Here is a 22,884-nt window from a genome sequence, read left to right on the forward strand (position 1 = left end):
CAGCTCACATGTTAAGAAGCATCAGCAGCAGCAGGAGATTCTTGACAGCAGTAAGTTTGATGAACATTCGGTGGTAGAGGTGAGGAGTTTGAGTGGAGGGGTGTTTATTTATTGCACCACCACCAAAGGTGTCATGGTTCTGCCCCATGAACTTTAGTTTCCATTTATTTTCCATTCCTTGTGCATCCCTAAAGTTCCTAGCATGTCGTTACCTTTGTTATTCCCTGTGTTTGTGTTTTCTTGAGTTTCCTGTTTTATTCTGAAGTCCATTTCCTTGTGTTGCTTCACTTCCTTTCCACCGTGTCTTGTTTCTGGTGGGGTTTTTTAAAAAACTTTTTAACTTGCAACATATGAGTAACATTGGTCAACAGGGAAATTACTAAGCGTTTCCATTTTTCCCCAAAATCAATACACAATTGGAGCAAATTCCATTCAGTTGTCCACAGCCTGACATCTTTTATAGTTTTTTTTGTACATTGCATTAATGTCCTGAGGCACAGTGGTGTAGTATGTGTGCCCTCCCAATTTTGCTAATGTGAACCGGTAATAGAAGCTTTGCCTCACGTAATCTCTGTGGCAAATGCACAAGCGGATGCCTGCAAGACTATAATCAAATTCATTACTAACTATCTGAGAGGTAAAAAAGGAAACAAGAAAACTGCAACAAATAAATGGATGAAGTGCAATATTATAACTACTGACTGATACAATTCATAGGATTGATACACACGGAAGGATCATATTTTTTGTCACTTGATATTTACAGTCATTGGGTCACCAGGCACAATAATACATGTTTTCTCCCACTTGAGCTAATAAAATCATGAAGGATGACAGAGACCTAATGAAACGGATTTAGTGTCCTGCTCATGAGCACTCAAATGATTTCACCACTACCTGATAATATATATTATTGATAGTGTCTCAAAGAAACTTCCTGACTCATTGCTTTCTTTAAAAAGTCAAGCAATCACAAGGAATATATTTACAGGCAGATACTGAATATGCTTCCTTAAGCAACTGCAGACCATTTCAGTGATTGCTTGCTCAGTGTTACTCGCTGCCAAAGTCTTTTCATTCTCGGATGGACAATTACATTAAAGGTTTTGTAGGTAAGTGAGCTTCTGGATCCCGCCTGCAGTGTACGCCGCAGAGAAAGGTTGGAATTAAAACGTGTGGTGAACATCATAGAGAATAAAAGATATAATGGGGGGGGGCTTTTGAATTAAATGCAAGCCCTTGAGATGCACTCTAAACATTCATTAATCATTTATAAGAAGCAACACTTTTATGTGTAAATTGTTACATCACAGATGCTCAAAAATGACTAAAGAATAACCAGTTTTTGCATCGGATGGGAAGGGTTATGATTTAAATCTTAGAGATAAAAGGCAGCTACCGTAAGTGTGTCATTACGTAACTCTAATCAGCCCGGTGGCTTTTAGTTTGGTTGATCCATGAGAAGGAGAGACGCTTCAGTCACATAAAAGATGATGAATCCTTTCAATAATCGACCTACACATGACATAGAGGCAAAGAGCTGGAACCAACACTCAGCACAGCCATAAAATATACGTATAATTGGTTTGTATGACATAAAATGAATTCAATGTAATACATGGATTCATCAGATTGAAATCAGCATCAGGTTTTGACACACAGGGGAAACGTAACAACCAAACATCACTAATTAAACTAAAAACAACAATCACAACAAAATCCTTACTCAGAAAAAAGGATGTTCACATATTGAAACATTTAATCAAAACAAAAATACCTCATATAATGTAAATCAAGAAACAACAAACATATTCAACAAAGAACGTTGCTCCCCCATGACATGGCGAGGAGCGGTAGGGTCCAATTTGGCCACCTCCCTTATAAAACACCTCTTGCTCCAGGTGACATCCTTTTGCCCAGCAGACAGCAAGGAACCATTTCAGGAGTGTGGAATCTCACTGGTGAGCTCAAAGAAAGAAAAGTTTAGACAGAAAGACTGCGCACTAAAAAAAGATACATTGGCACTGTCAAACAAAATAAATAAAGTATGTGTATGTGAAACAAAAGCCATGTGTCCCTTAAATTGTTTGTATTATATTAAATGTTTGAATGTTTGTTCAAGAAATCATATGAATCGACTTAAGTCAAAAAGTATGGGTGCAAGAGGTTATCACTTTTTAAGATGGCTGTGTGGCGATGGCTGTGGCCATCACAACGCTGATACTGCCACATTTGTGTTAAGATAAAATTGAGCGGATGTTATATCTTATCTTACTGCCTTTAACACCAAACACTGCCAGTTATTACATTTCTAACGTGAGCAAAACCATAGCTGCAGGGTGCTGCAGAAAGCAAAGTCCCTCCCCTCGATTTTATGGCTCGCTCTTTTCAGACTAGTGAGAGAGTGAAAAAGAGAGTGAGAGTACGAAGAGTGGAAGAGTAATGATGCACTGGTATCAGTCTTGTGCAGACGCTGAACAACATACGGAGGATTAATCATTCAGCATCCTTTGAAGTGCCACAAGTGCACTTCTTCCAGATCCTCAAAGAAAATACACATAATGGAGGACGCTTCTGAGCTGAGGCAAAACCCACAGTGGAGACAAGAAATTCCTTTAACCATTTTTATTTTATTTTTTACAATCTGAGCAAAGGTAAGTGTAGAGGAAAAATGTCTTCCTCTCCTGGCATCAAGGCTCGGGAGCATGTGGACATGATGTACATCTCCATTGAGACGGCTATTGCCCTGGCCTCTGTGCTGGGGAATGTGCTGGTGGTGGTGGTGGTGTGTGTGAACCGGTCTCTCCGCAACACCACCTTCTGCTTCATTGCGTCTCTGGCCGTGGCTGACATCGCTGTCGGCGTCTTGGTCATCCCTCTGGCCATTATCATCAGCCTGGGGTTAAACACTCAGTTCTACACCTGCCTCTTCCTCTCCTGCCTGCTGCTGATCATCACCCAGAGCTCCATCCTTTCCCTGCTGGCCATCGCCATTGACCGATATCTCAGAGTCAAGATTCCCACCAGGTGAGTGTTTGTCTTACAAACCACGTAGTTGGACTCTGAATGGTGTAATTTTGACATCAAATGAGGAGAGACAGGATAGGTGGGTTTCGATATATTGTATTGTTTGATGGATGTTAAGATGACGTAAAAGTATCAAGAACAATAAAATATTCATGACTGAGAGCAATAGACAGTGGATGTTAATATCACCTCTTACTGGATATGATTGCTTTTAGTCCATTACAAGTTTCTTGATATGATCCAAACTCCTCCCACTCTGATAATGTTGTTGACATGCATTCAATAGCCTCATTTCACTAGCATTCATTTGATAATGCATGACACCATGTGTTTCATCCCATACAAGTGAAATCAAGACAAGAAACATTTATAGTGTGCAAAATAATCTTTGATTGGCCTCAGAACTAACAAGTTCGTAATAGTCACTTAATTAAATGGCAAAATCTCTTCATTTTCTAAAACAAATACCGTTAGCTTCTATACTTCCTTACTCTTTCATTGGTCTAAGCATCATAGTGCCAAATGTGTGCTTTTGTCCTCAAGCTAGTAAATCAAGAGGAAGGGGGTTCTCAGTGTTGATGCCGGACACGGCAAAATATATCGCTGCCTGGTTTAATGCAAATCAATGGGCTGCCCATCAAAAGCTTTTAAGCAAATTAGAATGTCCCTTTTTGCTCAGATTCCTGACATAGGCACAGTTTGTTGAGGAATTTGGCAGTTGTCCATACTACTTTTTGTTTATCACTTGGAACCTGATGTCAAAAGCTTGCTTTCCAGAAAAATGATTCAGAAACAGAGATCTATGGACTGGTGTTTGTTCAAAGGAAAATAATACAACAGTGTGCATTTAGGTAATTGAAAAATCTGCCATCATGTCATGTTTGTCATGTCATCCTTGTTCAGGTACAGCATCATAGTGACCCAGGGGAGGGCCTATGTGGCAGTTTGTCTGTGTTGGATTCTCTCCATTCTCACGGGATTGGTTCCGATGATTGGCTGGAATAACCGTGATGCCCAAGGAAACCTCAGCACCTCCAGCGAAATTGTGTGCGAATTCACCGCCGTCATGAGGATGGATTATATGGTGTACTTCAATTTCTTTGGCTGGGTGGTGGTACCTCTGACCATAATGATCGCTCTGTATGCAGAGATCTTCCGGGTGATCCGGCGGCAGCTTAACCAACGCGCTGAGGCCACTTGTGATGGAGACAGGGACAGGTACTATCGGAAGGAGCTGAAACTGGCCAAATCGCTGGCCTTGGTGTTCTTCCTCTTCGGTGTGTGTTGGCTGCCGATACACATAATGAACTGCATCAACTTCTTCTGCCCCAAGTGTTACATACCCAAGTCTGCCATGTATGTAGGGATCTTCATGTCCCATGTGAACTCAGCCCTCAATCCAATGGTTTATGCATTCAGGATAGATCGGTTCCAAGTCACACTGGTCCAGATCACTCGCCGTTGCATGTTATGTAAACCCCCGGAGCCCACCCCGTGCCCCAACAGCACGCCAGCCCTGAAGAAGAAAGAGGATGTAAACCTGTAACAAGGCGGACTGGAGTATTTTCTTTTTTCATTGCTTGCAGTGAGATGGTGCATTGATGAGAATCATGGGATCATGTGGTGTTTGGAATATCAACCCATTAACAGTGATGACAAAGCACTTCACTGAGTCATAGAAGAAATTAATTTCTGACTCGCTCCCATTTCTTTGAGTCAGACCTGTAATCATTATTGTGTTTTCACTCAATGGCTTTTCAATCAATTCATATTGAATTATACATGTCAACATGTCACAAATACAACACACATTTCATGTATAAAAAGCTTGTCAGTAAATTCACCAGAATAAATATGCATAGTTCATTTGATATGCAAATCTTACATTTATTATTAGATCAATTCTAATACATTTTAAACAAGGGTCTACGGCCACGGCAACAACTCTGTGAGTGCTTTGAGCTAAATGCTAACATGCTCACAATTTTATCTTGTTCGCATGCTAATATTTGATAATTAGCATTAAACAACATTGGTTTTGAAGGAATTTGAAGGTAATGTAATGCAATATTTCATCAAACAGTTGTTTAGATATTAAGGTCAAAACCAAATTGGTGGATTGACTGAACAATATGGTGCTAGCACGGCTATAAGTGAGATCGGATTCAGAGATGTGGATGTTGTTTGCTAAGGCTTAGCAGAAGCATCAGAGTCAGAATGGAAAGATTTATTGGTTATAAAGATCGATAGAAAGCACAGTGTGTTCATGTTCCGCAGAGCATTCAATATAGGGAAGGGAAAAGCTCTTCCTGGAAAGCAAATTAACATTGAACTCACTAATCCAAATGGAACAAAACTATATGGTAACATCAGATAAAGTCAGCCTTAGACTTTATCACAGGAAGCAGGTACCTCTTTAGCTAATTCGGTTAGTTTATGCCATATTTCACAACTATGGCAGGGTGTTAAAAAAACTGAAGCATTTCAGTAAATTACCCACAGAGCATCGTGATGAAGGGATTTATATATCTTCTAAACTCTAAAGCTTCTGCTGAAGCTCTGTCAGCTCTGCTTTGTCATCACCTGGTTTCAGACACTACTTCCAATTGCATGCTTTAAAAAGGGTCGAATCTGGTTTAGAACATGCTCGTTTGAGTGTTTTTATCATCTGATGTGTTTAAATCGCCAGGTTTGCGTATATTCTCACGGCTCCACAATGATATTAGTTTAACTCAGGTTTATATGCATTCACCTGCCAGGTGCTCTGACAACCTGAGGATAGTGAAGTTGAATATTTTCACTGTGGACAAAGGAAACTTTCGCCCTCTTTCCCTCGGTCCCTCCCACACACAATACGTATCTCACCATCTGCCACCTTCATCCTTGTTGAGGGATTTGAAACTGCTGAGTGTGGTCTAATCCTCAGCCCTCGTCTTAGCGAGGTATAGGTGCCACAGAACCAGTCTGGCATTTACAACTTCTGGCTGGTGGCGTACCGAATTCTGAAGAGGCACAAGCATGGTGTAGGTGTGGAGACAAAAACGGCAAGAGTCTCTATTTTTTGTCTTCATCTAATCGTAATCCGAGACCAATCTTCTGTCAGGTACGATCTTTCATATTCATCCCAAGACAACTGCAACAAAATTGTTCGACAAGAGAAGTGATCTGTACCGTCTCTATCTCTGTATCTCTAGTCTCTGAAAGCTTTATGCTTTTATCATTCAACTATTCTCAGAGGACTCAAGGGAACTTTGATTTGCAGCACCAAACCACTATAAAATGGCTGATACAGACGGAGCAGTGAGGGGCCAAAACCCGGAGGCTCCAGAGGAGCTGGGGGACGATCAGCAAGCCTGGCGACACTTCAGTGCGTACAGTGAATCACGGCGTGCGCTACCTTGGGAGCAGTGGACCTTCAGGGAGAAGGCAAACTATTATGTGGACCGCATCTTCCTTGGAATATTGTCAATTTTCATCATTATGCTGGTGGGAGAGTTTGGTTATAAAATGTGGTATGTGACGAACGTGTCAAAGGTTGTAGAGTTTCTGTCAGATTCGGTGGTCTTTGTGTTCGACTTGCTCTTCACGCAGGAGAGACAGGGGGAGCTGGCTGAACTATAGTTTGATAATACTGTGGATCCAAGTGTCAATCTGTTCGATACACCCAACATCTGTGTGTGGGATAATCACTCAATTCTTTTTTCTAAGATGTTTTAGGCGATTGTGGTATCTCAAATATCCAGAAAAGAATCCATTTGTACCCACATGAATAAATAATTTATGAACTCTTTTCGTCGCTGATTTAATGGTAATAAATAATGTATGCAATTAACAGAATCATTGTTCTGTCCTTCTGTTTACTAGGCACAGGATTTGTAGCATCTCTACCTTCCGGATGTTGTGATTCATTTGTGCCTTTTTGTAGCCCAGTTCCCACATAATGCTTTTCAGCTTTATTCTAAATGTGATATACTTTCAAAAATGATATCTGAGCTGTTACATAATATGTGATATTGGCACATAATGGGAAATATCAAATTTGCAAGGGTTAAATTGAACCATGATAAAATCAATCTCTTTTTATTTCCTGTACAGTTTTAAAGTTGTTTATTACACTGGAGTGTTTTCATTATGTGCGTGACTAATGGCTGGACATGATGACCATGTATTAATCAAACTTGTTCAATATATAGTATATCTCCATCTCATTAGTAGCAGCCCTTTTTGTGTCCATATCATTAAAATTATAGATTTTCTGTCGATTTGCTAATTGATATCAGAATTATTTGCAAAGATATTAATTGGGTCAATAAGATTTCAGAAAATATTGCAAATTGTCCATTACAGTTTGCTAGAGCCCAAGCTGACATAGTAACCGTGCTTGCAAAATCCAAAGATATTCAGGTTACAAGGATAGAAAACTGGGAAAGTTGGAAAAATCCCGATCAGCTTAATGATGGTTGGAAAAGTATCTTTTGAATGTTTGGCAATTTAGATTTTTTTTTTGACGAATTGATTATCAACATAGTTGCTGAATACTCAATTATTATTTTTTTCACTTTAAATAGTGGAACTAAGCTATTTAAGGTGTCCAAGATCTCCAATATCTTCCTTAGATGTTTGTTATGTATTTTAATTAATTTGTAAAGGGATGGATGACAAAATTCCCTGAGGTTTTAACACACCAAAAGCATATATGAGGTGATTCTGTTATTTTCACTTGTTACAAAAACTGAAATTATACTTCTCTCGCACTTTTCTCCTTATTTCAAGGGAGACAAAATATGAGCCCTGGCAGATCAGTGACTCACCCCAGGTAGACAGTTTTGCAGAGACATGAAACTTCTTGTTCAGCAGTAAAATAAAATAACCTGCAGGACATTATTCCACCAAATCATGGAGAAGTGTATACAGTTCAACACATTGACAATGATAACAAGAAATAGACATTTCACATGTAATGGTTAATGTAGGTTTAATTAACAGACTATAAACAACCAAAGGGGGAAAAAAAGATGACTTTAAAAGATATATTTTCTAAGTCTGTTCCATTATTTGAAGGAGACAGAACTTATGGAAATAATTTCATTTATTTATTTATTCGTTGAACGGCTAAATTTTTATGTATTTATTTTAATTTTGTTTTGTTTTGGTTGTTTTAGTTCTTTTCTGGGGTAGAAAACTCAAACTCAAAAACACACTCCAACATAGTAGGTGGCGGTAATGCACCATAACGCTGGTTGCCACCCGCCAAAAAAAAAGAAAAAAGAAGAAGAAGAAAAAAAAACAACCAACCTCTGTTTGTTGACTTGCTGACGCGGGTGTCCGTCATCCAGATGGACCAATGAAATCGACGCACTCCGCTCTTCTACACCCTCCGGTACCTCCCCTTCCTCCTCCCGGAACTCCTGGCGTGTCCGACGTTTCGTGTCTCTTTAGACTTAAAGTAAGTCAAAATATTACCATTTGAACCACGTGCAACTCGATTATTTCCTTATATTAGGGCCTTTTTTTTGGTGCGACACGCACTGTAACGGCTGCTTTTTCACAGCTGATGAGAGTGTGACGCAGCCCAGGGCAGGCTAGAGATTAATGGAGGACGAGCGGACCAACAGTGGGCGCCATGCTGCCTCGTGTGTCACTGTCAGCTCGGCGTGACTCTAATGTTGTTGTTACAACAGCTGTCGACAGTGACATAAAAACTATTTAACACATTCTTTGTTATTCGTGTCTAACTGACCCGAGTGTGGCCGAGGTTTAACATCGTTGTCGGATACACGCGACGACGCTAACGTTAGCAGCTAGAGCCAAGTGGCCTCCGTCCTCCCGAAGCAGATCTGCTCACTTGTTGTAAGATTATCACAATAGTTTGACACTTTACAGCCATCGAAGGTGCCTGCTGTTGATTGTATGCTCATTCTGTATGTAACTTAAATGTGTATGTACACAACAGTATCGATCTACGATGGTTACTGTTATAAATAAACCCGCCCGGTTGGGAGAGCAGAGTAAATCAGCCTCCTAGTGGTGATTTGTGTGAATTACAGTTTATTATTTTCACTTGGGTCTATTTACAGATTATAGATATTTGTATTAGTTATAGAGCTGCAACAGTTAATAGATTAGTAATCAGTTGCTAAATTAATCACCAACTATTTTGATTATCGATTAATCGGTTCGAGTAGTTTTTATGAAAAGTCTTAATTCTCAGATTTCAGCTTCTTCAATGTGAATATTTTCTGGTTTCTTTGCTCTTCTGTGACAGTAAAAATAAATATCTTTGGTGTGTTGATATAACAAAATCTCCTCTTTGAGTTTTGGGAAACACAAGCAGCATTTTACCCCAGTTGAGGCTGAAATTCAAATAATCCCTCTACTACATTATATTTTTGAAAAAAATACATGTTTTAATATTTTAGTTGTCTGTACTGTTATTCACACAAGTCACGTAGTGTGAATTTGTCCAATGTAAATATGCTATTTTTGTGCATTTAAAAGATATATCCTTTGATTTAAAAAAAAAAATGATATTATTATCCCAGATAAATAAATATCGAAAATAATTGAAAAAATAAAATCTGCACATTTTAGAAGCTGGAAAGGCAATGCAACAGTTTTTTCTTTAATTGTTTAATTCTACTGACATCTATCAAAATCTTGGGAATAGATTGATTTGCTTTCGATCAATGGATTGATTAATCACTTGACCTCTTATCACAATTATTAATTTGGTCAATAAAATCTTTGAAAAAATTTTGGTCCCATATTACTGGAGCCCAATTCATTGTTCTTGATTAGTCCAACCAACGGTCCAAAACCCAAAGGTATTCAGGTTAGAAATAGAATAGAAAACCACAGTTAATCGATATCAACCCAGCTGCTGAGTGATATCACAGTTCATTTAAATAATTCTACAATAAGCTATTTTAGATGTCCATCAACTCAGCCAAAGCGCGTAAGTTGGTCTTTAGTTATTAGTAGTGTATTTAAACTCACTAAAATAATAGACTGGATAACAAAGCTCCTGCAGGTTTAATCCACGAAAGTCTTTTATACTGAGAAATATGCCGTGATTCTTCCTCTCTTGTCCCAGACTTGATGTCGCACTTGAAAAATTGTTCACCTCTCATTGTGCGTCTCTTCTGTCGATGCAGAATGCGTTACGTGGCCGCTTACCTCCTGGCTGTGCTCGGTGGAAACACCAGCCCCGCTGCAAAGGACATCAAGGCCATCTTGGGCAGCGTGGGAATCGAGGCCGATGACCAACGTTTAAACAAGGTACTACGCTTAACAATAAAATTGAGCGTCTTAAAAATAACAGTTAAGATTCTTTTCCGGTGAAGATGTTTGGTGTCTGAAGTTAACATTTGTCTGCAGGTCATCAGTGAGCTGAATGGAAAAGACATCAACGAAGTCATGAACTCAGGTAAAGGCCCCTGAATGACCACAACGTAAGATCTCAAGTTGTTGTAAATGGAAGATGACTAAAAAATGTTTCTTTTCCTATTTCCACAGGCCTCGCAAAGTTGGCCTCTGTACCAGCAGGTGGTGCTGTGGCGGCTCCGGCTGCTGCCGCTGCTGCGGCCGGGGCCGCTGGAGCTGGGGCCGCTCCTGCTGCTGGTAAGAACATTTACCCTTTTATTTTGAGCTTAAATTGATAAATGGATGTTTTCCGGTTTCTGTAGGAAGTATTGTATTGTAACAAAGTAAACAATTGGATATCAGTTAGTGTTATTTTAATTAGGCTTTTTTTCATATAGTCAAATATCCATGCCAGTGTTTTACATATTTAATCAACCGTAACTTTTTTTTTTTGTAGTTCTAGGTGACTAAAAGTCTTAGTTGAAGAAAGCTATCTTAGTCCAGTTTTGGTCAATAAAAACTGTTGATGATTTGGATCTTTTTTCCCTCAAATCAACAGATTATATTGAATACATTTTAGTCAATCTAGCCTGGTCAAAAACTAAGTCTATAATATTTTCATCAACAAAAATGAATAGATTTATATAAAGTTTTTGTTTAAACTACATTTTCTCGTCTTTTTATGTCACTGATATTACACGTTGACATGGTCACAGATGGTGTTTGATGACGTCAATGTCTTTAGTCATGGAAAAAAGGGTCATTGACAAACATACAGACATATTTTTTTGTGCTGCTGAATGTTTACGCTGACGTTTTTCTGTAGTATTGACTTTTGCCTTGATGTCTCGTTTCCAGCGGAAGAGAAAAAGGAAGAGAAGAAAGAGGAATCAGAAGAGTCAGACGAAGATATGGGCTTTGGACTCTTTGATTAAACTGCCTTCTCCGTGTTTAAAAAGCAATAAAAACGTAAAAGGTTTACACAAACCACGCTGTCTTTTTCTCCTTTTAATCCGGTTAAAAATAGACCTAACGAAATTATTACTCCGCACACGTAATTACTCTCAAGGGTATTATTACCGTTAAGTGTTCTCGAAATAAATTGTCCGGCTCTTGGGGCTTGGGATGTTGAAAGCTTTTTTTTGTTGTTGCCTGCTATAGTAGTGCGGACCGGACATCCTGTCGTCGTGAGGTGATCCAGGCGCTGCGTGTGGTCAGTCTGTCCTGCTGTCGGCAGGATGACTGAATCACACAGTGGCACAGGCTTAACATGACGAGTAATGACTCAAACCACAAAGGTAGACGCACCTCAACAATAGGAAATGTGTCACTCCACGAGGGACTGACGGGTTCAGTTGTTATTTCGTGTATTAAATTACCTAAGTTGAGGTTGTGTCATAGTGGTTTAGTTTGTGAACAAACGGGTAATATAGGCCTATATTTAAGGAACGGTCAGGGAAACGAAAAATATTTATTAAATTTCCGTTTGGGTTTTTTTCAGTCGTGTTTGTAACATCTAAGAGTTTGTGATCAGCTTACACATTCACCATCATTTCCAGCCCTGCAGAGACGCACTGTGGTGAAAATGTCTCTGGTCAGTTTGTCAATGAACTGGTAAAACTGACCAAACGGGTGCAACTTCACAAATAAAAAGTAGAAGAGGTCCCAGGCGGTTGTGTTCCTCAAGCAAGGATTTACATGTATGAAAGTTCCAATGTCCACAATAGATGTTCCTCACGGTAAAAAGTTTGACTTGCCAAACGGGTTTAACCAACAACATTAGTAACGGCTGCTGTGTCGAGTCCTTGGGCCTGGAGTCTGAAGCAGAACTGTATCTGTGGTTGTCGAGGAAACTTCAGGTTTAACTCCCTGAAAGTCCTACGAAGCTCGTTCACTTGACAAGAAAAAAATCGCCATGGTGACTTAAACTGAGTTCGGGATAGCAATCTAAATCTGTCAATGGCTCGACTCCTAACCAATCAGATTCGCTGGCAAATTAGAGTCGTCGTTCGATCCACAGCAGCCTGACTGGGACAAAATGATTAAATAGAGAAAATTGAAAAATAAAGTGCAGCAGATATTTCTAGATTATTAGATTCATGTTGCTGTACCAGACTTCTCCATGTGTCCACTCTGGTTTTTATAAGGGAGAGTTTATCACTTTAAATAAATACATAGACTCATTAATAGTACAGCTTCATTTGAATTCAACAAATATGATTCGAATCCCGACAGAATATCAGTGTTTTACTTTCTTATTTCATCACTGCAGCTCGGTACAACACGAGGAAACTGATGATAAATAGTAACATAAACGTAACACTACCTCTTATCAGAACAATGATCCACAAACTGATCAATATTTTCTCGTGATCGCGAATGAACAGTTCAGTGTGATTGATGATATTAAACATTAACATTTTCTCTCCTCCGCTTCGGCAGCAGAAACGGTCTGACATCGCTTCGGCCTCTCTTCATCAGAGTTGGATCATCGTCAGACAAAAGGGAAAAAAACTATTGTGCTTATTTACAGTATATGTTTCAACAGAATTGAAGAATCAGCAATTATTTTGCGTGGTTCTTTTCTTTTCTGGGTTATTTGATCATATTATGTACATTTCACTTGCTGCTATCAGCGTTTCTTCTTGTATCACATTAAGAACTTTATTCACGGCTCTGACGATGTTGCCTAGAATTAACGACTCTGCCTCTTCCACATGAACGCGCTCGTATAGCTGGATATGAAAACCCAGGGTTGACCGAGACAGTTGAGGACCAGCTTCGATGTTAGGTTTAGATATAAGCCAGGTAACGAAAAAACATATGCTGGGTATGTTTCGTGGTACAGGCCTCTGGTGTCGGGCAACGGAACGTTGAAATCACTCCTGTGCTTTCAAGACAACTTTGAAAAAGATCTACCAGAGCCACTTAGTGTGTATGTGACATGTGAGTCATCAATCAAATCATTTTCATTCAGCTTTGATTGCACAATTGCAGATTTTAAGTTTTTTTCCACCACTCCTTGCACGTTCATTTATTTTTTTTGCCCTAACCTGGTGGCGCTCCCTGTTTCAGGTCACCAAATTAGGCAAGACCTTCAGACGTCACATTTGCTAAGAGTAAATAAGGAAATAAAAATAAAAAAAATGAATCTGGACTTAAACAATCCCGCTCACCAAGTGTCTCCTTCATCTTGTCCTGTGTCCGCCTCTTTGCTCTGGTGGACATGTGTGCATGCGTTGTGTTGCACAGACAAAAATTCCATGTGTGAACCCGTCCGTTCTAACAAGACATTCAGACGGTCCATGTGTTTTTTGTGGGAGAGGTCTCCCGCCCGAAGGGAAACCTGTTCCACGGGTGAGAGACAGACTCACATTCCAACCTCAGTCAGCTGGCAGCTGCGACATCTACAATAATCCTGATACACATGAACACGTTCGTCTTCGAATTTCTTTAACCAATTTTTCCCAACTTTCCACACTGTGCATGTGGTTGCATGACATGTTGATTTCAGTCTTTGTTGTTTCAGGAATGTACTTAAACCCCCCCCCCAAACATGTTCCCCTGTTGCAGGCTGGTGTCTCCACTGGTCCACTACATGGACTTACTACATGTAAACTAAAGCAGTGGGTCTGGACCTCTTTTAGGTGCTTACCCCTTTGAAAAAATCATGCAATATTTACTTGTGACCCCCGTCACCTGTTGCATATTTCTACCAGAGTCTTGTGATAGATATGCTTTGCACATACAATATGCAAAGCATACTGTTATGTGTCTAACAGTGCCCTTGCAAAATACTGCCTTTCATACTTACAGTATTTTGAGTTTGTGAAAAATGCTATTAAAAGATAATGTATTATTATTAGTATTAGTATTTCTGATAGTCATATCCATCCAGTTTGCACATGCTCAATGCACGATGCACTTTTTCTCCTTTGTGTTTACTTTTGTTTTGTGTTTTAATTCTTATTCATTTTTAACTCTGTAATGTTTCCATTATTACATTTTCTTTTTCAAACGATACAGTGCCTAGTACGGGTTCCCAAAATGTATCACTAAAATATAATACTTTTTTTTTGAATGTGTATTAAAACAAAAGAAAATAAGGCTTGATTAAATATAAAAATCATCTGACATTAGCAGCTGTTGGTTTTCATAATGGGGGGGTGGACAAAATGCAGAAATGAACAAGGAAAAGACAAAAATCTGAAAAAATTAAACATAACTCTGTATCTCGTGTGCCTTCAAATTCAGTGTCATCACTTACTGTAATGAAAAGAGATACTCAGATCTTTTTGGAAGTCTCAGCCCTTCCCGTACAAGTCCAAACCACGGTACGTGTCAGCCTGCAGCTATTTCTTTTTATTACTCATTACATCGGATTTCACCTTCTCTCTTCAGTAGGTGGAGGAGGAAGAGTTGTGAATAAATGTGTCTGATGGAGCGAGGCGGAGAAAACCACCACTGTTATGTAGAATAAAAGTTCAATTACCAAAGAATAAAGTTTGACAGTGACAACGAATTCAAAAGTGCATTAAAGCATCTCTTTTATTGGAGCATGCGATATGAATGCCAGCACTCATATCGACACACATCAATAATTCCACATTTTAGCTGAGCTTCCATTATATACATTTTACTAATGGGTAAATCCTAGACATGTAAAAACATATTGCACTGAGTTGCCTTGTAGCCTATTTACATCAAAGGTGATCACATTGCTTTTTCAATTTTTTGTTATCACAAGTCAACGTACGGGAGAGCGTCTGATTCACTGTCGGGTTTCAGAGCGTCGCTTTCTTTTGTTTTTTGTGTGATCCAGGTCCTGGTGATTCCGAAGTACTGCAGCGTGTTGTCGATGAGACCGTGCTTGCGTGCGAAGGCCGTCAGTCAACACTTCACCGGAGGAAGAAAAAAAAAAGCCGTCCAACTGCATTTTAAAGTCTTTTTTTTCAGGCCGCTCTTCTTTTCTTAAGAAAAAAAGAAAATGTGCGTGTGCGCGTAAAGGGAACTGATGCTTGCCACACGTCCTCCGACCACAATCTGAGGAGCGAGGGGAAAAAAAACCGAAAAAAAAGCTGAAGAGTGGTCGCGCTGTCACATGGCGCGAGAGTCTCAGTCATCGCATTCGGACCATGGATGGTCTGTACACGCCTGCGAAAGAGACGCGGAGGGTTTTAAAACGGGCGCCTGTGTGTGTGGTGTGAGCGATTAGAGATGAACAGATATACTTCACGTCACTTGTATATGTCCAGAGAGCGGGCGACATTGAGTCCCCACACCTGCTTCTCACCTGTTGGTACTCGAACCGGTCCTGTAGGTAGCGGTTCCCCAGGCCTGTGATGTGACCGATGTTCTGCCTGGAGAGGCCGACGATCCTCGCCGTGAAGTCGAGCGTGAACGCCAGCTTGACCAGCTCGGGCGCCGTCGGCAGGACGGTGGGCGGACTTCGGGTCGGCGACCTCTCTTTCTCCAGATAGGCGTCGGCCATCTTCTGGAAGGAAGAGTACGACATGCCCTGGAAGAAGTTGCTCAGGGTGGGGTTATCTTTCATCTGGAGGAGGAGGAGGAGAAGGCTTTCAGTGACTACCGACCAGGGATTTTCTTCTTTTTTTTTGATGGACATTAATAGTAAAATAAACATAAACAAAACTAAATAATTAGTTAGTTTTTCAAGTGTTATTCCAGTCACACGACATCGAGATCATTTCAGCTCAGGTGCAATGATGCAGCAGCTCTAAGCCATCATCATTTTTTTTCATGATTGATTAATCTGCAGATCATTACCTTGATTAATTGGCTGTCAAATATATGGACATGGTGAAAGAAAAGTTTTTTTTGTCCTAATTACGCACATATTCATTTTAACGATCACATGGGACAAAGCCAAGCAGCAAATGCTCAAGTTTTTCAAAAGCTAAAAAACATTCTCAGGTGAAGAACTACTTCAAACGATCATCAGAAACATCTGCTCAACAGTCGTCCGTGGATTGACCGGTCACGTGAATAAAGACACGGACGCAGGACAGTCACGCGACCGTGTTTTGCCGCATCGTGGAGTTTGTACTTTCTATGACTTCACTTTATGGTTCTTTTTATGGCTCAGTCATGAGCTTTTGCTTTCTGTTGAAACTGCAGGAGGCAACGACTTGGACAAAACTGTCCGTCAAAAATGACTTGAGATGTAACTAGACTCACGTGGGAGGCATTTAAAACTCTTATCCTATATTCAACCCCCCCCCCCCCCCCCTAAAAAAACAAAACAGCAATGGACACCAACCTTGTCTTCGATGGCGTCACCCTGCTGCTTTGTCAAGGCAATGATCCTGTCGATGACTTCCTCTGTGACACAACAAAAGCGAAGAGACGGTGTTCATCAACTTGCGGAGCAACTCAGAATCTGTTCCTTATGACACAGTCAGAGGTCTAGAGTACGAGTTGACAGTAAATCCCATCTTTTCCAAGGAGAATAATGTGCAACATGCCTGCGGTGCACACGAGAGAGCAGACCGGCGGCTCTGCTGCCCATGCTCGTGGTATTCTCTCGCCCTTTGGTGGAGGTTTAACGAGAGAAAAGAAGAGCCTGCCACTCACCATCTGAGAGAGCCGGAGCCTCCTCTTTGACCTTGACCTCGTGCACAATCTTTTCCAGCTCCTCCGACACCTTCTCGTAGTAGGAGTACGTCGGCTCTACGCTGACGACGGCTGCAAGGAGAACGGTTCAGGTGTTTATCATAAACTTCTGCAAAAGAAACAATGTAGTAAAGGCATTTTTTGCAACGGTTGCATAGCCCTGATTTCTCCTAACTTGTGATGACGCTGCAAAGACAATTTGAATCATCCGTCAGATGGAGGTCAACTCCCACAATCTACCTTCAAATTCGCCGATGAGCTCTTTGCCCGGTTTACTCGGTTTTATCACGGACAGCCGGCGACTTGAGAACCGTCTCCTGATGGACTTCCTCCTCGTGGACTTCTTCTGTGAGGGGAGCGGAGGAGCGGACAGGCAGGCGGCGGCGGCGTCCGACACCACTGCCGCCGCGGAGTCCCTGGACGCCGCCCCTGCGGGAGCGTCCTGCTCCTCGTCCTTGTCCTCGCCGCTCTTCCGGGAGAAAAAGCCAAGTAAGCTCTTCCAAAACGAGGGTTTCTTGTTCTTCCTGGGCCTCTTGGTCCGTCTCTCCGGCTCCTCGGGGGACACGTCGGGCGGACTTGGGCGAGGGTCGGCCGCGGAGAGCGGCGCGCCGGCGCCGCTGTCGTCCAATCCCACGGCGAGGAGGTGAAGGGACGGGTCGCTGGAGTGGCGCCTCGTCTTCTTGGTCACCCACTTCTCCGCCCTCTCGTCCCTCTTGTGCGCCAGCGTCCCATCGTTCACGCTCAGGCTGCGCTTGACGTAAATCTCCAGCAGACGGATGGTGTCCTTGTGAGGCACCAAAATCAGCTGGCCGTTAGGGAGCCTTTGCTTTTCCGTTTGTGTTTCCATGGCGAGGTGGCTGCGGGGAGGAGGAAACAATCAACATCGCACGTACAATAGGTTTTTCTTTTAGAATTGTTTCGCATTGAGCTTCGCGTCGCTTTCATCAAGAAAAACACCTTGTGCTGCTTTGAGCAGTCGACGGTGTGTTTTTGGAGGAGGTGTTTGGTCAAATCAACAGAGAAGTGAAAGTTTTCAACTGTGCGTAGTTCCTCGGCTGCTCAGCTGGAAGGATTTGCTGCATCTATTTGTCTGATGTGATAAACAAGCATTTTTGGTTTTTAGAAGAACCTTTTTCACCCTTTTCCACATTTTGCAGACCAGAGGATTGATGAGCTGATCCAGAGAACAGCTGTCAGGTCGCTCGGCAACACAGCCGCTTGCCCGACTAACAGTCACAGTCACACACCCAAATATATTCAAATCACTATCAGCAAAGCAAATGATGTTTCAGAAAGCAGGAAACCAACTGAATTTAATATATATATATATATATATATATATATATATATATATATATATATATATATATTTTAACAAGTTAAACTTTCTCAAAAGTTTCAAGTTAAGTTCTGGATGAATGGAAAATCATCACATAAAGAGGCGAATACTTGGTTATTACACTATGTTGTTGTTGTTGTTGTTGTTGTTGTTGTTGTTGTCGGTGAACAGAGAGGATCTTGTTCTATCCCATGCGGATGTGTAGCGAGGTCTTTCAGAGAAGTGTTTGCGGTGTGAAGAACAGACAAAGGAGCAGAAGGAGGAAGTGTGGCACGACGCGGCCGAGTGCAGGTGAATGTGTGTGTGTGTGTGTGTGTGTCGGACTCACCTGGGGTCGGTCCGTCGCTTCTCTCACTGTGGCCACTGACTGCGTGAGCGTGTCGTTACGATAGAAACTGTCCGTGTGTCTGTGGTGGAGGTGGAGGAGGAGGAGACTCCAGAAGAGATCTCACATACCTGCCACCATGTTAGGACACGCATCGGCCGCCGTCACCTGCACCTGGGGGCCGGTGGGCGGGGCCAGGGGAACCGTCGCGTCACCTGCACCTGGGGGCCGGTGGGCCGGTGGGCGGGGCCAGGGGAACCGTCGCGTCACCTGCACCTGGGGGCCGGTGGGCCGGTGGGCGGGGCCAGGGGAACCGTCCTGCCGGCGCACACGTCGACGTCAGCTGCGACGATGACGCGTGTTGTTCGCGGAGCTGTTTCCTTCCCTGTTTGAAGGTTGGCCTGCTGCGCCTGCTGGAAGGAGAGAGAAGAAGAAAACAAACTTGAGCTCATTTCCCATTAGAGTAATTCAAAAGAAACGTGACAGAGACACATAAGGCTGTGATGAGAAGTGACTATGGAAAGTAGAATGAGATTGATGTCAAACCATCTATTTATCTTTCTATCTATCTATATAGCTATCTATATACTGTATATCTTTCTCTCTATCTATATCTATCTATCTATCTATCTATTTATATATATATATATATATATATATATATATATATATCTTTCTATCTATCTATCTATATACATATATATATCTTTCTATCTATCTATCTATCTTTCTATCTATCTATCTATCTATCCCTCTATCTTTCTTTCTTTCTATCTATCCATCCATCATCTATCTATCTATCTATCTTTTTATCTGTCTATCCATCATCTATCTATCTATCTATCCATCTATCTATCTATCTATCTATCTTTCTATCTATCTATCTATCTATCTTTCTATCTATCTATCTATCTTTCTATCTATCTACCTATCTAGTATCTATATATCTATCTATCTATCTATAATCTATCTATCTATCTATCTATAATCTATCTATCTATCTATCTATAATCTATCTATCTACCTATACATCTTTAATCTATCTATCTATCTATCTATCTATCTATACTTCTTTCTAATGGTCCTGTTTTTCTCAACTTGAGGAAGTTATTTAACAGGAGAGAAAACAAGGACAAAATAAACTTTTTATTTAAAACGCTAAATTATTGTGTGACTCCTTCTGTGGGTCTTCAGAGTACACCAGACACACTGCAGACATTTCAGACCAATAATAATCATATAGGCCTGAACCTAATTATCATCTTTTATTTTATGATTACACTTGTGTGTAAATGTATTTTCTTTTTCTCAAATGCGACAAAAACATTTGAGAAAGGTTAAACGTTCCCAGCAGGGCCTCAGGGGGCATCTTCATATGCCTTTGGTTTTTTTTAACAACAACATATTACATATTAAGCATTGTATTTTGTAATAAATCGTCATAACAGTTAGATTGTCTAATTGTGTAATTGTTACATAATGAAAAAAGACTAAGAAGAGGATGGATGGATATCCCCTCATTTGAAGCTTATCACCCAAAAGGAGTTTCTTGTTTGTTGTGTTTTTTGTAATATAAAGCAAAGGCTGATGTAACCCAAATGAATAATAACTCATATCAGCTCGTCGATGTTTTCACCTTTGTGATGTTGAGAATCTTTTACCACAGACGCCGAGCCAGAGAACTGGGCAGAGTTTCCCTCACAAAGTTTCCCCAGGTTGTGTAATCACAACTTTTTCCCCGCTCTGTAGTTGACGACGTGTTCTTGCAGTCGGGCTCGGCCCTAATACGGTGCCCGTCCGAGGTGATGTGAAACACTTCCAGGAAGCCATTGCGACAAAGGTAAAAATAAAGTCTCACCCATTCACAGAAGCTGTACTTTCACTATCGACCAGCGCTTTTCATGAGCAGTGCATGTGACTCACATGTGAGTATAATCTCTTATCCGGCTTGTTTACGAGAAACATGGAACCTTCTCTGTCGCCTAAAGCAAGTATCTGTTCAGTAGTGGAACTAGTTTTTAAGAGTTTAAAAAGCAGCTCCCTCTGTTTGTCCTGCAGCAGTAGATTATAATCAGCCTCCAGTGACCCACTGCTTAAATATCTCCTCCTCATATTACTGACTAGTATACCACATAATGTTGGAATCAATCTCCAGTAACTCAATGTTTTCATATTTCCCCGTTCTGTCATTCTGACATTGAATTTCAGTTGTAACTATATGATTTAAAACACCCCATCGGAGCCACAAGTAAAACCCTAAGAAACATAAGCACCTCAGGGGTTTGCTTTGCAGCCAGACATTGCTCCAGGGTTAGAAGATGCCAAATAAAACAGCTAGAACCTTTTTTTGAAAATACGCACAAAACGATTTATGAGGAATCTTTCTTTTTGGTGTTATGTTGCAGGCTGCAGCCAGAGGAAACAGGCTGACCCGGGGTCTGTGTGCATCACACAGTCTGAACAAGGAACCATTTTTAAAAGAAGCGCTGGAACAAGCTGGAAACAAACAGACACCACGGAATGAACTTGAAGCTAAGTTTGTCTTTGTTGGGTCCTACCTACACTGCTTCGATAGGCAGTTAAGATTAAATACAGTATGTAAATACATGTAGAGAAATGAAAATGACACTTCTCTCTCACAACAAGTCGTGGGCAAACAAATTTACACAAAAACTAACACATTTGTGAGAAACTTCCTCCTGTTTGCGTTAGTGTAGTACCACAGTGACGCCACAAGGTGTCGCACTAAACACTGAAATAGCTTCTGCCTCCATGGTGCAAAATATCACATCCTGTATCCATCTACATGTACTTACAGTACGTCACCTGCAGGAAGGGGTGACATGTCACCAGATACATTTCAATTTCAAATTCAAAGAACTTTATTTTTCCCGTGAGGAAACTTCATATGTGGTGAGGCTCATTAAACACAACAATGCACGAGAATAAATAAATACTGAAGGACTGTAGCGAAGGACAAGATACTATTTTTGAGTATTTCCATTTTTAACAGTTTTATACTCAAAATACTGAATTTAGTGGGAAAATATTGTACTTTTTACTGTCAAGCTCTTATATCCATAAACATAAGATGACCTTGTAAAATATGATACCAAATCATACATAAATAGTTGAAAATAAAGTCCACCTCGAGCTGCTGAAAGAGTAAAAGACACTTGGCATCGGTGAAAATCATCCGACATTACAATGTAAAATAACATAATAGAAAGGCAAAAAATGTCACTGTGAAAAAGTTGATTTTAGATTTTATGAAAAAAAAAAAAGTCAAAATTTCGGCTTCTTAAATGTGAATGTGGTTTCTTTGCTCCTCTGTGACAGTAAACTACATGTCTTTTGGTGTGTGGACAAAACAAAACATCAACTTGGAGGTTTCAGGAAACGATGGACTTCTTTTGGACCGAACAATTAATCGATTGATCGAGAAAATAATCGACAGATTAATCGGTTATGAAAAGAATCGTTAGCTGCAGCCCTAAATATTTAGCATCTCTTTCCTGTGTAGATGATCTGAATGCTTCCTCCACCACTGCTTCGCTCATTTGTATATCAGTGAGTCTTAATACACAAATGAAATGTGTATTTGATGTGTATTTCCTAATTGCAAACTTTGCAGGAGCTGTACACAGTGAGTGGAACTGCACAAAGAAAGAACCAGTGCAAAGTAAAGTAAAACAAAAAGATTTTGCATATAGAAATAGAAACTGTACAGAATGAATAAAGTATTGATGCAACTGTGACGTACACAAAGTAATGATCTGCCCAGTTGGAGCAGCTTTCCCTTCGGTTAATGTGTCAGTCTTTTCCACTGTGTGAATAATTTAGATCATCATCATCATCACTGTTTTCACAGATTCATCTTTGCATCGTCCACAGTCGCACGACCGGCGTGCACCTCGCAAATCAGACTGTGTAAAAAAACAAAAGAAAAGTGTGCGGCTGTGCCCAGATGTGAGACGCAGCCCGTGGTCATGTGAAGGCGGCGTGTTGTTGTCTGATCCCCGGTGATACCTCAGGTCACCTTCTTCATTTTTTATGGGCGCTAAGCAGGACAAATGTGAGACTCACGTTTCGTCCCATAAGGTTCGGGTCGTTGACCCCCAGGGCCGCCGCCGCCGCCGCCGCCGCCGCTGCAGAAGGCCGCAGTTGCCCGTCGTAAATCTTTATCTCCCCTGAACCG

General features: G+C 40.9%; 4 protein-coding genes across 7 annotated transcripts in view; 2 read left to right on the forward strand and 2 right to left on the reverse strand.

Annotated features, from left to right (window-relative positions):
- The first annotated feature begins 2 nt into the window (after positions 1-2).
- Positions 3-6,864, forward strand: LOC118309392 (adenosine receptor A1). Its single transcript, XM_035631457.2, has 2 exons — positions 3-3,027; positions 3,931-6,864. The coding sequence occupies exons 1-2, from the start codon at positions 2,672-2,674 to the stop codon at positions 4,571-4,573; spliced, it is 999 nt and encodes a 332-aa protein (XP_035487350.1). The 5' UTR covers positions 3-2,671; the 3' UTR covers positions 4,574-6,864.
- A 1,455-nt stretch (positions 6,865-8,319) lies between these two features.
- rplp2 (ribosomal protein, large P2) lies at positions 8,320-11,376 on the forward strand. Its single transcript, XM_035631461.2, has 5 exons — positions 8,320-8,473; positions 10,182-10,305; positions 10,405-10,453; positions 10,543-10,647; positions 11,248-11,376. The coding sequence occupies exons 2-5, from the start codon at positions 10,183-10,185 to the stop codon at positions 11,322-11,324; spliced, it is 354 nt and encodes a 117-aa protein (XP_035487354.1). The 5' UTR covers positions 8,320-8,473; position 10,182; the 3' UTR covers positions 11,325-11,376.
- Positions 11,377-14,911: 3,535 nt separating this feature from the next.
- Positions 14,912-18,845, reverse strand: LOC118309314. Its single transcript, XM_035631283.2, has 6 exons — positions 18,690-18,845; positions 17,263-17,879; positions 16,984-17,094; positions 16,670-16,731; positions 15,683-15,943; positions 14,912-15,543 (listed from the first exon to the last, which is right to left on the reverse strand). Exons 2-6 carry the CDS (start codon positions 17,867-17,869, stop codon positions 15,505-15,507), a joined length of 1,080 nt encoding a protein of 359 aa, XP_035487176.2. The 5' UTR covers positions 17,870-17,879; positions 18,690-18,845; the 3' UTR covers positions 14,912-15,504.
- The window catches only part of LOC118309311 (potassium voltage-gated channel subfamily A member 10), a 78,718-nt gene continuing 74,653 nt past the window's right edge, over positions 18,820-22,884 (reverse strand). For 3 of the 4 annotated variants that reach the window (XM_047332624.1, XM_035631272.2, XM_047332625.1), the window contains one exon: positions 18,953-19,099. In XM_047332624.1, the coding sequence (XP_047188580.1) occupies positions 18,953-19,099 (147 nt within the window). Of the gene's footprint in view, positions 18,908-18,952; positions 19,100-22,884 lie in introns of those variants that run through there. The other variant, XM_035631270.2, reaches the window with a different exon arrangement.

Source organism: Scophthalmus maximus, chromosome 6 (assembly GCF_022379125.1).
Source record: "Scophthalmus maximus strain ysfricsl-2021 chromosome 6, ASM2237912v1, whole genome shotgun sequence".
Classification (NCBI taxonomy): Eukaryota; Metazoa; Chordata; class Actinopteri; order Pleuronectiformes; family Scophthalmidae; genus Scophthalmus; species Scophthalmus maximus.